General features: G+C 37.4%; 1 protein-coding gene across 1 annotated transcript; it reads left to right on the top strand.

Annotated features, from left to right (window-relative positions):
* Positions 1–6,630: 6,630 nt before the first annotated feature.
* Positions 6,631–11,176, top strand: LOC121908830 (verrucotoxin subunit beta-like). Its single transcript, XM_042429140.1, has 3 exons — positions 6,631–6,737; positions 7,139–8,893; positions 10,191–11,176. Exons 1-3 carry the CDS (start codon positions 6,638–6,640, stop codon positions 11,153–11,155), a joined length of 2,820 nt encoding a protein of 939 aa, XP_042285074.1. The 5' UTR covers positions 6,631–6,637; the 3' UTR covers positions 11,156–11,176.
* The last annotated feature ends 3,835 nt before the right edge of the window (positions 11,177–15,011 follow it).

Below are 15,011 nucleotides of genomic sequence, written 5' to 3'. Positions count from 1 at the left end.
TAAATAATGATATTTAGTGCTGATTCTTTGTTTTTGCACCACTTTCTCTAAAAAGTGTTAACACTGTTTAAAACCACTTTCAGAATTGTGAAACATTTATTTTGCTTATGACTACAGAAAAAAGGGTGATTTCACTGTTTCTGATTTCACAAATAAAGTGGTTGATCTAGTCCAGATTTGACGGGTCTAAATATAGTGGTGGATCTGGTCTAATGTGGTCTGGATGGAAAAAAGCAGTGAAATCGCCATTTTTTCAGTTTTCATAAATAGAATAGAGGTTTCACAAATCTGAAAGTGGGTTTAAACAGCATTAGGGCTTTTGCTACGATGTTTAATAGTTGTTCACATGTGTAAGTGGTGCAAAGATGGAGAATCAGCCGCTAAATATTATTAATATTTCCTTTGACTTTCTTCGAGGGCCAATTAGTTGCACAGCCAACAGTAAATATAATCATCCTCAATAATCAACACACAAACAATTCACACAAAAAACACAGATTTACATAACATTATTCAAAAGGCCAACAGCAGCAGGGACAAATGAGTTCTTAAATCTATTGGTCCTGCATCTGGACAGATTATATCTGCGACCAGAAACCTGAACTCACTCAACAAGGAGTGACTGGAGCAGGAAGCAGAAAGAACAGGGGGAGGTTTCTTCCCAAAGTCACTTATCATTTCCTTTGTTTTAGACACATTTATATTCAAGAAGGAGCGTTTGCACCAGTCACTAAATTCATCCGCCACTGGACGAAGGTTAGTTTAATCATTACTGAGCAGGGACACAATGACAGGATCATCAAAAACAAATAAAAGTGGTAGGAGGACACACCCCTGGCACAACGCCATTGACTTTTACCTAATCAGAAGTTTATTTCAGAGTCATAAAGGTTAGATAATTTCTAAGAAATCAGGGCGTTTCTTCTCCGCACCTCCTTCTGTTCATGATTATAGATCAGGTGGAGTTTGTCCTTCAGAGAGAAATAAAGATAGAAACCACAGAACTCTCTCAGAGCATCACAAACCTTTCTGCTGTAAGTTCACTGATTCAGTTTTATTGTTTTTCCAGATTAGTGCTGCAGGACCTCTAAACTCATCCAGGTCAACATGATCTTAGTAAAGTAAAAAAAAAAAAAAAGGACAGAACTTAAACTCAGCACTCATGTTATTGATGAAGATATTTATGATTGTCTGTGAGCACTATGACTACAGATGTTTAAGAGATAAAGAGAGTTTCTTGCTGTCAACAGAACTTTTGCTGCTGTTGCTGCTTACAACTGCTGTTGTAACTGAACTGATGATGTGAATCTTCATTTTTGGGACGATGCTGTACAGCTGCAGAAACACAAAGAACAACTTCAACCTGCATGAAACTCAAACCAAACATCAAACAGGTAAAATCTCCTGCAAATTACTAACACTTGTTGCTGCTAGTTGTTAAAGTCTTATGTAATGTTATCATGTGAATCAGTACGGATTAATAATAATATGTTAATTGTTTTTATAACAAAGTTTATTAAATGATTTAAGAAATGTGAAAGAGTGATGCATGATGAAGCACAATTAACAAAAGATTAGATCCATTCAATAAGGATACAGGCAGGTATGTGGCTGCTGAGGCTTCTGCATTGTGTTGGTTAGTAATAAACATGCTGTAACATCAAGATCTCTAATATTGTTAGGAACAAACATATGCACAAAAAAAAGAGAAATAATATGATGGATTAGAATATTGTACTGTTGAACTGTCTAAAAAGAGTCTATATTATATAAACAAGAGGTGACTGCACATATGAGCTGCTTACATGTACAGATGTAGAGAAGCTGTGACATGATTCCAACCAGATAATCACAGGAGAGGAAAATGTATTCTAGTTTTTTACTAGTTTAGTACTTTATCTATCGGTCTATCTATATCAAGGGAATTTCATACTGTGACAGTAGGGCCCGATGATTTCTGCTTTCTGGAAAACGGACAAAATCACAGAATTTGATGATAAAAATGGAATCAAGTGTAAAACGCTGAATATCGTGGAATTTGCTAAAATGTAAAATGCAATTTATAAAAATCAGGGTTTTCCCACCGTTATAAGATTCAGGTACAGCACCAAAGTGTTTTTCACAGCGTCTAAACTGAATGAACAGAAGAAACTTTGCTGAGTCTTTACTGTGTTTTACTGCCATTTATAGTTGCTGCTTCTGTTCTCTGCTGTCTGTGTTGGAGTTTGACACACACACACACACATAATCAGGTGAAGTAAAAGTTTTACCTGAGTCGATGTATACGTTCGTCACTGAAAGTGCAATAAAGTAATTAATCAAACCACCTGTTGAACAAGCAGAAACATGTAGAAAAGTGATATTTTCATTTGGTTTGTCTGTAGTTAATTATTATAAACAAGCTCTAATGAAAGCTGTCTGTATGTAGTCTAACTGTTAAACTTAGTTTACCACAAATCTTAAAATGTTGTAAATTCTTGTAAACATCCTACTGGCTAAGACAAAGCAGCTCCTCCTCTCTACCAGCGGTACCTGCAGCAGTGAATCCCAGCAGCAGAGGAGGAGGAGAAGGAGGAAGGACTGATACTGACTGATGTTTGTCTTCGCTTTCTTTAAAAACTTCACTCAGTATTTTGATGTCAGGATAATATTTGACATTTTAGATTAGTTTCCAGTGAGATGTTATTGAGTTTAAATAGTGACTTTACTGTTGCTGCTCTGGAAACGATATTTAGTCATATTTAAAATATAAATCAATTCTAATCCTGGTCTGAATTATTATTTTTTTAAAATAATTAATAAAAAAACAAATTTTTTTAGTAATGAAAAAGAACCAGTAAGAGTATTGATAAGATAAAGACAAAATCCTAACATAGTGTCCTTACAACTGTTCTTATCGAGTCAACCCCTCCCAACTTCAGTTTTATGAGTGAAGTTAGAGTGCGTAAGAAAGGAGGTGGAATTGCCATTTTATTTAATGATTCCCTCCAATGCAAATAGATGACTTATGGAAACTTTGATTCTTTTGAATATGTGGCTCCTCAGTTGAATTCCTCCTCTCGAGCTATATTTCTAAATATCTACAGGCCACCTAAAAACTGAGCTACCTTTTTTGATGACTTTGCTAAACTGCTGTCTATTGTCTGTATTGACTTTGACTGTGTAGTTATTGTTGGTGATTTTAACATCCATGTTGACAACCCCCAGGACAGAGGGACTAAAGAACTGTATTATGTTGTTGATAACTATGGACTGACTCAACATGTAATGGAGCCCACACACAACAAAGGGCACATTCTGGACTTAATCATCTCTAAGGGTCTGAACGTTTCTAAGGTTGTGGTGACTGATGTTGCTCTCTCTGATTATTCCTGAAGATTCCCTTTCTTTGAGAGTGCTATCTCCATGCACACAAATGTTCAAACAGAGGTAATCACAAAACATTACATCACTGAAAAAACCAGTGGTTCTTAGGTCTCGGTCAATGAGCATGTAGATAATTTCAGTTCTAAGATTACAAATGAATACAGATGCCATTGCACCTACTAAGGTGAAGGCTGTCTCTGGTAAGAAAAGATCTCCATGGAGGAATGCTACAGGCTTTTTCAAAATTGTTTCAAATTGCATGGCATCAGATCTTCTACAGATTGTCAACACATCTCTTCTCTTAGGTGTCTTCCCACAGGCCCTGAAAACTGCCGTCATCAAGCCACTCTTAAACAAGAACAATCTAGACACATCACTAATGAGCAACTATAGGCCCATATCAAACTTCCCATTTTTAAGCAAAATCATTGAAAAAGCTTTTTTTCAACAGCTGAACAACTTTGTGGCACTAAACTGTTTTGATGTCTTCCAGTCAGGATTTCGACCACATCACAGTACTGAGACTGCTCTTGTTAAGGTCTTCAATGACATCAACTTAAACGCTGACAGTGGCAGAATTATAGCATTAGTATTACTGGATCTCAGCGCCGCATTTGACACGGCTGACCACAACATATTACTAGACAGACTGGAAAACTGGGTGGGACTTTCTGGCACAGTACTAAACTGGATTGAATCCTACTAAAGGACAAGGACTACTTTGTGTCTATTGATAATTACACATCTGAGTGGACAAAAATTACATGCAGAGTTCCCCGTCTTCTGTTCAACATCTACATGCTCCCACTAGCTCAGATTATGGAAAACCACAAAATATGCTACCACAGTTATGTGGATGACACACAAATTTACATAACCATATCACCAGGGGACTATGGTCTAATACAAGCACTGAGTAAGTGCATTGAACAAATCAATGATTGGATGTGCCAGAATTTTCTTCAATTAAACAAAGATAAAACTGAAGTAATTGTTTTTGGAGCCAAGGAAGAACGTTTAAAAGTCAGCACTCAGCTTCAATCGATAATGTTAAAAACTACAAACCAAACCAGAAATCTTGGTCTAGTCATGGACTCAGACCTGAATTTCAACAGCCACATTAAGAAAATTACAAAGTAGCCTACTATCACCCGAAGAATATATCAAGAATTAAAGGACTTATGTCTCAGCAGGATTTGGAAAAACTTGTCCATGTATTTATCTTCAGTAGACTCGACTACTGTAACGCTGTCTTCACAGGTCTCCCTAAAAAATCGATCAGACAGCTGCAGCTGATTCAGACGCTGCTGCTCGAGTCCTCACTAAGACCAGGAAAGGAGAACATATCGCTCCAGTTTTCAGATCTTTACACTGGCTTCCTGTCTGTCAAAGAACTGATTTTAAGATATTGCTGTTGGTTTATAAAGCACTGAATGGTTTAGGGCCGAAATACATTTGTCATCTGCTGCTACATTATTAACCATCCAGGGTCGTCAGGGCAAGTTTGGGACAGGACTGCTTTCTGTCCCCAGAATAAAAACTAAACATGGAGAAGCCGTGTTCAGTTATTATACTCCACATATCTGGAACAAACTCCCAGAAAACTGCAGGTCTACTGCAACTCTCAGTTCTTTTAAATCACAGCTGAAGACTTTTGGCTGCCTTTTATTAAACCAAATTTGAGGGTTAATATTTTACACTGCACTGTAACTTTTATTATCTTGTTTTATCTGTCTTATTCCCTTTTAGCTTCTTTTTATTTCCAAATTTAACACTTTTTAATTGTTTTTATGTATTTTTAATTGTGTTGCTTTTATATTCTGTTTTAATGCCTTTTATGCTCTATGTAAAGCACTTTGATTTGCCTTGTTGTTGAAATGTGCTATACAAATAAACTTGCCTTGCCTTGCCTTACAGCTGGTTTGTGGCTTCACTCTGACTTTGGGAGGAGGAGCAAATCAGTTCACATCTCTTCACTATGAGCCTGATTTACTAATGTTATTGTGTGATTATTATTTTTTATGGTGCACAGTGTGATCACTCACAAACATGTGAAGGATTACCTCAGATCATAGTGCTCACATATCTGTTTCACTTCTTCATGCTGATGTCTGACTGTGTGTTTTTTAATTAAAAAATAGTGCAAGTTTGTGTTGCATCATTACAAATTCAATGGTATATCTTAATTTCATTCAATGTATGATTATATTTTAAATACTTTCTTACTGAATTATTAACATTTTTATTCATCCACCACATGATTAGACAATCTTTCTGATGACAAAATGTGCTTCAATCATAGAACGCAGAATTCAGAAAAATTTAAATGGAAAACATGAAATTTTGGGGGAAAATATGCATGAGGAATATAATAAAAAACTAGATTTCAAGTAGCTGAAGTCAAACTTTTGACTGGTAGAATAATGTTCAGTACTTGGTGATCTGTAAGTTATTAAATGTTAATGTGCTCTGATCGGTACTCTCATGTTTAATCTTGTCAGATAACTGTTTCATGTCTATAATTCATATTGTATCTGTTCCCCCGTTTTAAAAGGCATTTACATGACTGCGTCCATCTAGCTGAGGCTTTCTGCTGTACCATTTAGAAACCTTTTAAGACAGACAGTTAGTTTCTCCACCAACATTCTCCTCTCAGATGGATTTTAGAGGAGAGATTTTATTGAATTACTGTCCAACAGTTGTTGAGATATTTCACAGAATAAGACTAATAAGAAAACTCGGTGTTAGAGGAAAAGTCAGGGGATTCAGGATCATCCTCTGGGGAACATGAATTTCTGTACAAAGTACCATTACAAACAGTTAAATATTTTTTGAGATATTAGACGCAGAACATTTTATCTGCTCAACATGAGCACAAATGCAGGAATTTAAAGGCACAAGGAACACAAAACGTGACAGGCAGCTAGTCTGGATTTCAGTTTACACACATTGAGCTGATTACATTTTCTCTGTTTTCTGCAACAAACAGCTTCCCTCCATTTTTTTCCCTTGTGTTACTACTGACCCATTTGGGAAGCCTACCATTCCACAGTATCTCTGTGGATTTTTGTAAATCTTAGAAAGTTCTCAGACCCTCTGTATCCATGATATCTCAAAGAATATTTATCCTATTAGTGTATGTCTGTGGTTATTATTTTATTTAGTGTTTATAGATTCTGCAGTACCTCTGTGTTGCAGCCACATTACAAGGTGACAGACAACAGGGAGAACTAACAAACTGTTGTCCATTTTTTCCAGTTCACATTGAGCAATGGACGCTGACGCCACGGGGACGATGGAGGTGGCGGCGCTCGGCCGGCCTTTCAGCCTCGGGATGCTGTATGACTGCCGCAAAGACTCACTCATCCCTGGTAAGCATTCACATGTAGAAATACTTAATCCATCACAACTAAACAACAACCAAAACATTCTGAACATTGAAATGGGTCGGTACACTGCTGTGGAAGAAAACAGTTGATTTTTTCCAGTGTGTGATCTGTGAGGAAGAGAAAATGAGGATCTTTTGTCTTTTGTTCAGTATTATAAAGGAGTTCAGGAATGAAACCTTTTATTAGTGAGGTGTAGGGCTCAAACAATTATTGTTGCTTTTTATTATTAGATCACCTGGACTGATTTGTGACCAATACTGACCAGTTCTCTATTGTATGTTAAAGGTGTCTTATAATCCCATAAGAGATGGGACATGAAATGGCAGAACATTCATTCATTCATTAAAGGAAGCTGATCTTGATTTTTGTTTCTTCTTTTGCAGGCATGACATTGTGGGACCTTAATGATCTGAAAAATGATATACAAGAAAGACCACAGCACTGCAACGATTTTCAGATAGTTGCATCTGAATCAATTGCAGATAAATCTTCAGCATTAAATGTAGAAGCATCCCTGAAGGCAAGTTTCCTTGGTGGACTAGTAGAGGTTGGAGGATCTGCCAAATACCTGAAAGATAGTAAAACATCCAAACATCAGGTCAGAGTAACACTGAAGTACCATGCAACCACAAAGATGAAGCAACTGTCAATGAATCATCTTGGAAGAGACAATGTGAAGCATCCGGATGTCTTTGATAAAGCAATAGCAACACATGTAGTCACAGGTATCCTTTATGGGGCACAAGCCTTCTTTGTCTTTGACCGTGAGGTGTCTGATGAAGAAAGTCATCAAGACATTCAGGGCAACATGAAGGTGATGATTGAGAAAATCCCCACCATCACAGTAGGGGGGGAAGGTTCTGTCCAAATGGAAACCAAGGACATTGAAAAGGTGGAGAAGTTCTCCTGCAAATTCCATGGAGACTTTTTACTGAAGAAAACTCCAACATCCTTTCAGGATGCCATACAAGTCTACCAAAGCCTACCACAATTACTGGGAACCAATGGAGAAAATGCTGTACCAATGAAGGTCTGGCTGATGCCACTTGTGAGTTTAGATCCATCTGCTGCTAAACTCGTCCGTCAGATAAGTATAAGTTTAGTGCAGAAATCCCAGAGTGTCCTGGAGGACTTCACTGATCTGGAAATGAGGTGCAATGATGCAATGAGAACCACCACTGCACAGCAGTTCCCACAGATTGGTAAAAAACTTAAAACATTTGCAGAATTTTGCTCCGGGTACAAACTGGAATTCCAACAAAATTTGGCAAATAAACTTCCATCAATCAGGGGAGGAGGGGAAGAGGAGGCTGTGCTTGCAGAGATTCTGAAGAAGAGACATTCTTCTCCTTTCAACAACACAAGCCTGAACGAGTGGATGGACTGTAAAGAGAAGGAAATGCGCAGGTTAAAAATTTTCACCAACATGATGAAAAACACCAAGATTGTCCCATCTGAAAACGTGCTTGATGAAGAAATTCTCTGTGCAGAACATGCTGTGTGTTTTGTTTTCACCTCACTGGGAAGAGCTGAACCGTATCTCTCAGCTTTATCAAACTACTTGGAAGAAACATCCAAACCAGACAAACCACAATATCCACAGACCGATGATGTAGAGAAGGAACAATGGTACGCCTCAAAAGAAGTATCTTATGCAATGAGGAACAAAGTAAATCTATTCAGTGATTTTGCAGAGGCCAACAAGGAGAAGAAGAACATAAAGTTCCTGACAGTAGGTTTAACAAATGAGACACAGAGAGGTTCAAGCATCTACGTTTATGAAAACGGTTTTTCTGTCAGTGAGAACTTTGAGCCGCCTTCAAAGCCTGAAACAGTGACAGCAGGTGATGTAACCCACAACAGCGTTACACTGAAGATTTGTCCACCAAGATTTGGATCAGAGAACATCAGCTCCTACTCTGTAGAGTACTGTGTCAGTGGAGAGGATGGATGGCAACAAAAACCAGCATCAAAGGCTGAAGAAGTGACAGTGAGCGGTCTGACTCCTAACACAGAGTACATGTTCAGATGCAGAGCAGTGACCTCAGTAGGTGTTGGGCCAGCCAATGAAGTCAGCGGTCTCATTAAAACTTTACCTTGCAGCCCTCCTGGAAAACCTCAAGTTGAAACAAACTCAGGTGAGATATCAGTCAGCTGGGAGAAACCTGCAGAGATTGGACAAGATGTCCACATTTATGATCATAAAACAGTTGTCAGCAGGTGCTCTGACTCCATGCTGGAAAGAAAGGGCTTTGAACAGCCAATAATGTAATAACATTTTTTGCACATAATAAGTTATTACATTTTTAGCTGAGTTAACAAAATCATACAAAATAACTGGATCCGATAATTTGTCACACTTCCTTGACACCCTTACTGTTGCCTCTTGCAAACACAGACAATAACTCGTATATCATATAAAATGAAATCTATACCTCTCTATGATTCTTTGTCCTCCAGTACAAAGATCACCATTTCTTTTCATGAAAAATTGAATTATTTATTATTTATTTTTAATTGATTTAATTAGATGTATAAGATTAATTTGTATATTTATTACATGAATGTAAAGTGATAAAATGGGCAGCTTTGGTATTTACTGAATTTTATTGACTGTTTCAAAATACAGAACAGCTGTTTATACGCTGGTTGTTCCACTGTATAATGGTAATTTTACTCTTGCTGTTTTTCCTTTTGAAGGTGGAGAGAGCAGCATTGGTAATAGTAGTGTCGTCTCCATCCTTAATGATATGTACCTTCGGTTTTACTTGAGGTTCATATCAGTACATTGTACTAAGCAGTTGTTGGCTCATTAGTTTGTGATTCACATGCACTAAAATTCACCAGAATGCAGGAAATCAAGTCTTTGTAACTAAACATTTCCTAGTGGAAACCCCCAGACCCCCCCACTTTAAGAGTGGTCTGATTGGGGCTATATTTCCTGGCCTGAATAATTTTTCCAGTCCAGCCCTGGCTGTTGTTGAGAGTTCAGCAAAGTTGTCCTTTGTCTCCTGTGATTCACTCACCAACATAACAGCTGTGTTTATGCAGACTGGGTGATGCAGTGTAATGTGGTAATAAGTAGGGTGTGTTGATGAGTCTTTTGGTACTAGAACCATAATGATTCAGAAAACATCAAAGATCAAGTCAAAAATATTTAAATAATACAAATAATCCAGTATGGTTCTTAAAATTCTCCTTAAACAATGACTTTGGGCATTTTTACAAGATATTGTAATAACGACCAAAGAACCACAAACATAAAAATAAAGATGAAAAAACAAATGAAGAATCTTCAGCAACTAAGAGATGAAACTCTCATGAACCTTAATACTGTGTAAACACAACTTGAGTTTTTCCAACCATAGTTATCCATCACTGATGTGACTAATTAAAGACATTTTCATAACATTGATTGTTTGTCCTTTTTTTCAGTCTACAACAATAATGAGCTGGTCAGGATTGTGATGGTGGGGAAGACTGGAGTTGGCAAAAGTGCCACAGGAAACACCATTCTGGAACGAAAGTGTTTTAAATCAGAATTCAGCTTCAAATCTTCGACTAAAGTCTGTCAAAAGGCTGTTGGTGAGGTTGATGGACAAAAGGTTGCTATTATCGACACTCCAGGCCTGTTTGACACCAAGGACACTGAAGAGAAAACAATAAAAGATATTGTCCGGTGCATTTCCCTTGCTTCTCCTGGACCTCATATCTTCCTGGTTGTCATCAGACTGGGCAGATTCACAGAGGAAGAAAGGAAGACGGTGCAGAAGATTCAGGAAATCTTTGGTGAGGAAGCTGACAAATACAGCATGGTTCTCTTTACCCATGGTGACCAGCTCGAAGGGAAACCTGTTGAGGAGTTGTTGAAGGACGACAAAGACCTGCAGGACTTTGTGTCCAGATGTAACGGCCAGTACCACGTGTTCAATAATAAACTGGAGGATCGTTCTCAGGTCAGTGAGCTGCTCAAGAAGATAAGAATTATAAATGTGCAGAATAGAGGAAGCTACTACACCACTGAAATGTTCCAAAAGGCAGAGAAAGCGATAGAAGAGGAGAAACAACGAATCCTGGAAGAGAAAAAAGAGCAAATACGCAAAGAGCAGGAGAAACTGAGGAAGGAAATAGAGAAAAAATATGAAAAACAGCTGAGAGAAGTGAAGGGTGACATGAAGAGGGAGGCTAAATTAAAGGAAGAATGTGAAAAACAAAGCAAACGCGAAATGAAAATACTGAAGGAAATGCAAGAACTTCAGGCCAGAAAGGAAGCTGAGAACAGCGGTTGGGTCACCAGAATGGTTGCTTCATTTCACCTCTCTGTTATGCATATGAAATACCCTCGACTCCCAAAGTGGATGAAAGAGTTCAAAGAGCAAGAGGAACTAAAGAAGGAATAAGAGGAAAAGCTTTATGCAGACAGAAAGAGGGAGAATAAGTTAAAGGAAACACATGAAAAAAACTGAAGGAACACCAAGAATTTCAAGCTAGAATGGAGGCCGAGGAAAGAAATTCAATAATCCAACTGCTAATTCAAATGATTCATGTCAATTTATCTTTAGTTTTACAAATCATCAATCAGTTGATAAAAAATTATCCAAACAAAAGAAAACACCCAGCTCCACACAGTGAGACTAAATTAATGTAAAATGTGAAAATGACATCTGCTGTTGTCGTGGAATTACTCAAAAACTTTCTTTTAATCTGTAGAACAAAGATGTATTAAAGCAAAACAATAAAGGACTATTGCTGATGAAGGATAGAAAAAGTTCTCTCTTGTCATTTTCTCCTGCAGGACTTTTATACCCTGAAAAAACGAGGGAAAATACCACAAAATGAGAGAATTTAATACAGGCAGAAATACAGGCACCAAGTGGCATGAACAACACAGAGAAGGCTTGGATCACTTGGATCAGCAGCTACTCTGATTGCTTTTACACTTTTCTACCCGGCAGGTGGTCAGATGAGTCTCATGTGTGATGAAGGGTTGGAAAGGAAACTGGAAAGAAAGATTCAAAGATTCCAAAACATTTGAATCAAGAAAACAACAAAAACTTTCTGATCTTGGACTGAAGAAGCTTTAATTCCCTTTTTCATTTTCTTGTTGGGTTTGATTTATAAGTATAGAAGTCGGGTGTTAATCAATATTTTATTGTTGGACATGTTTTGTAACAATAATAGATAATTCATGGTTGATAGTTATTGTTTTATTATTGGATGTATTTCTTTAATATTAGTCCATATGTGTTATTAATCACACAAGACGATCGATAATTGTTCAGTAGTGCCACAGATGGTCAAGAAAATGTTGATAAATTTTCCATTAAAAAGAATAAATGATTCAGTTTCTGAATGTTTGAGGTTGAGTCTCTTTATTGCTCAATATGATTTAAATCTCTCGTGCAGTGTGAAGTATTTGAGGTATCAGAGATCACTGATGGTAGAAAACAGCTCAGGTTATTGTTAATTTATCAGAATTCATTTTTTCCACACGTATGCATATGAATTCTATCCATGAAGGATCCAGTTCTGTTAATGTCTAACAGCTGCAATCAGAGATCATAAGACGATCAAACAGCTATCACTATATATACTGTGAGGTTAAAGCTCATGTGTCACATGATAGTTTTGAGTATGTGATTAAATGATGATATGATATGTTTCCTAAGACCTCTATAGAAAACTACAAGAGGGAATAAATTACATTGTGTTTGTGAAAGTTGGAGAAACATCAAGTTTAGAACGTACAGAAGTGATCTTAAAAGAATGAAGACTTTTCATCTCCAGAAATGAGCACGAGACAGAAAACAAACAAAGAGGAAGAAAAAAACAAATTAAATAATAAGAAAGAAAGAACAAATAAAACAGTAAATAATAAGATGGATGGATTCATACTTTTAAGAAAATTATTACATCAAATTTACATTCATCAATCATATCATGTGTTTCAGATTTGTATGAAATGATGCATTTCTTGAGTTTAATGATTGAAAGTAATTCCTGCTGGGTTTAATCATAATCTTTATTTATATATCACTTTTCAAAACAGATGTTACAAAGTGCTTCACAAGGAGATAAAAACAGGACAGATTAAATAAAAGTTAAGTCAGTAAAATAACGATTAAGACAGAACAGCACTGAGGTAGATCAAGAACAAATATAATAATAGAATGTTACAGAGATTAAACAAGGTGATGAATACAAATATGTTCACACATAGAAAGAACACACACACACAACATTGGTACATTCAGTCCCCAAACCTCACTCCTGACAAATTAAGAGACATGCTGGTGACAAACACTACCGCCCATAAGTTTTATCATCATCGCATCATCGATCACATGTCCAAGGTCAAGAGTTCGTCTACAGAACACAGATTACTGCAATTTAATTTGATGACTCACGGCAGTAAATACAAGTCATTATAGTCATATATAATCATTATAAGCCCATAGTGAAGCATACATATATGAAACAGATATTGTGTCACCAAAATGCACACGTATGTGTAACAGATGAGAGCGAGCCCTTTGCCTCATAAGTTCAAGTGCCATAAAGTCTAAATGGCCACAATTAAAGGGACGACCAATGTCCAAAAACAAGACTCGCATGTGAGGCCTGCATATATCCTTCTGTCCAATCACAAGTGGTGCCCCCCCCCCACCCATTGATACAGGTTTGAAAGTGGTCAGACTTATAGTTTAGACATCAGACCATCACCATTTGTTTGACACAAAGTCCATGCCTAGAGATTGCCTCCCCAGGAGGGTTTACGTTGTAAGGTGTGATGTGGCACTACAACTTTCAGGGCTTACAACATCTAAACCGTTCGAGTTATTACAAAGATACCATTAATGCCCTAGGAGGAGATAGCGTTTCTTGGGGGTCCAAAATTGGTGCTAAGTCGTACTTTGATGGGCATATTGCGGACTTCCTGTTGGATTTAGGTCAGTGGTGTCTTGTTAGCACATCAGTTTTATGTTACTGGTTGTATATGTTGCATGTTCTTGTTGTTTGTTTTTGAAGGGCCATAGTATTGCAGTAAAAGTACATAAGTATTATGAGCTTGATGTAGTTAAAGTATTGCAGTAAAAGTAGTGGTTTGGTCCCTCTGACTGATATATTATTATATATGACATCATTAGATTATTAATAGTGAAGCATCAGTGTTAGAGCAGCATGTTACTGTTGTAGCTGCTGGAGGTGGAGCTAGTTTACACTACTTTATATACAGTTAGCTAGTTTAGTCCAGTGGTTCCCAATCTAGGGGTTGGGCCCCTCCAAAGGGTCAGCAGATAAATCTGAGGGGTCGTGAGATGATTAATGGGAGAGGAAAGAAGAAAATACAAAGTTCTGATACACAATTTGAATAATGTTTGGCCTTTTCTGTGATGTTTTTGTGAAATATTGGAGAGTTTGTCCTCTTTGGGCCTTAAATGAAACAGTGTGAGAAGTTTAGAGGGGAAATGCTTCTTTAGTAGAACAGCAAACAAGTCAATGTCTGAACGCTCTTAGAGCATCACAAACCTTTCTGCTGTAAGTTCACTGATTCTGTTTTGTTGTTGTTGTTGTTGACAAGTTTGCATGCCAGATGGTAAGCACTGAACCCTATTGTTCTTTTGAATTGCAAATATCCAGAGGTGGTTGGCTAAATCCCATTTATTGTATCTTAATTTACTGACGGCCAGGCCCAACTGGCTCCTTTTTATCAGATTTTACAGATTTTTTATCATCAATTATATAGCTGGACAAGGTCCTAATGGTTGGGGATTTTAATCTTCATATTGATAACACTACATGTAATGCTGCTTCTGAATTTCTTAATCTCACTGAGTCCTTTGATTTTACGGCACACTAGTGGGCTCTAAGGACTTTTATGGCAGTGACCATAAATGTATTTTATTTGACATTTGCTCCATATTGGACTCTGACCCCTCTTGCCATATGAGACACACCCGTATCATAAATGAGGCTGTGGCTGTCAATTTTTTGCACAGTGTTTGACAGCAACATTGCTTTAAAGGATGGAGACGTGGACCTTAGTCAAATCATTTAACACTCACTGCTCCTCAGTATTGGATAAAGTGGCTCCTCTGAAACTCAGAAAGATCTCAAAAAACCCATCCTCATGGATAAATGAAACCATCTGGACATTCAGGCGCAAATGCCGAAAGACTGAGCGTCTGTGGAAAGCCACAAAGCTGGAAGTTCACAGACTGTATGTTAAAGATCTCGTGGGTACCCTCAATAACA

Source organism: Thunnus maccoyii, chromosome 12 (assembly GCF_910596095.1).
Source record: "Thunnus maccoyii chromosome 12, fThuMac1.1, whole genome shotgun sequence".
Lineage (NCBI taxonomy): Eukaryota > Metazoa > Chordata > Actinopteri > Scombriformes > Scombridae > Thunnus > Thunnus maccoyii.
The sequence above is the reverse complement of the archived record's forward strand: the minus strand, read 5'-3'. Positions and strand labels throughout refer to the sequence as shown.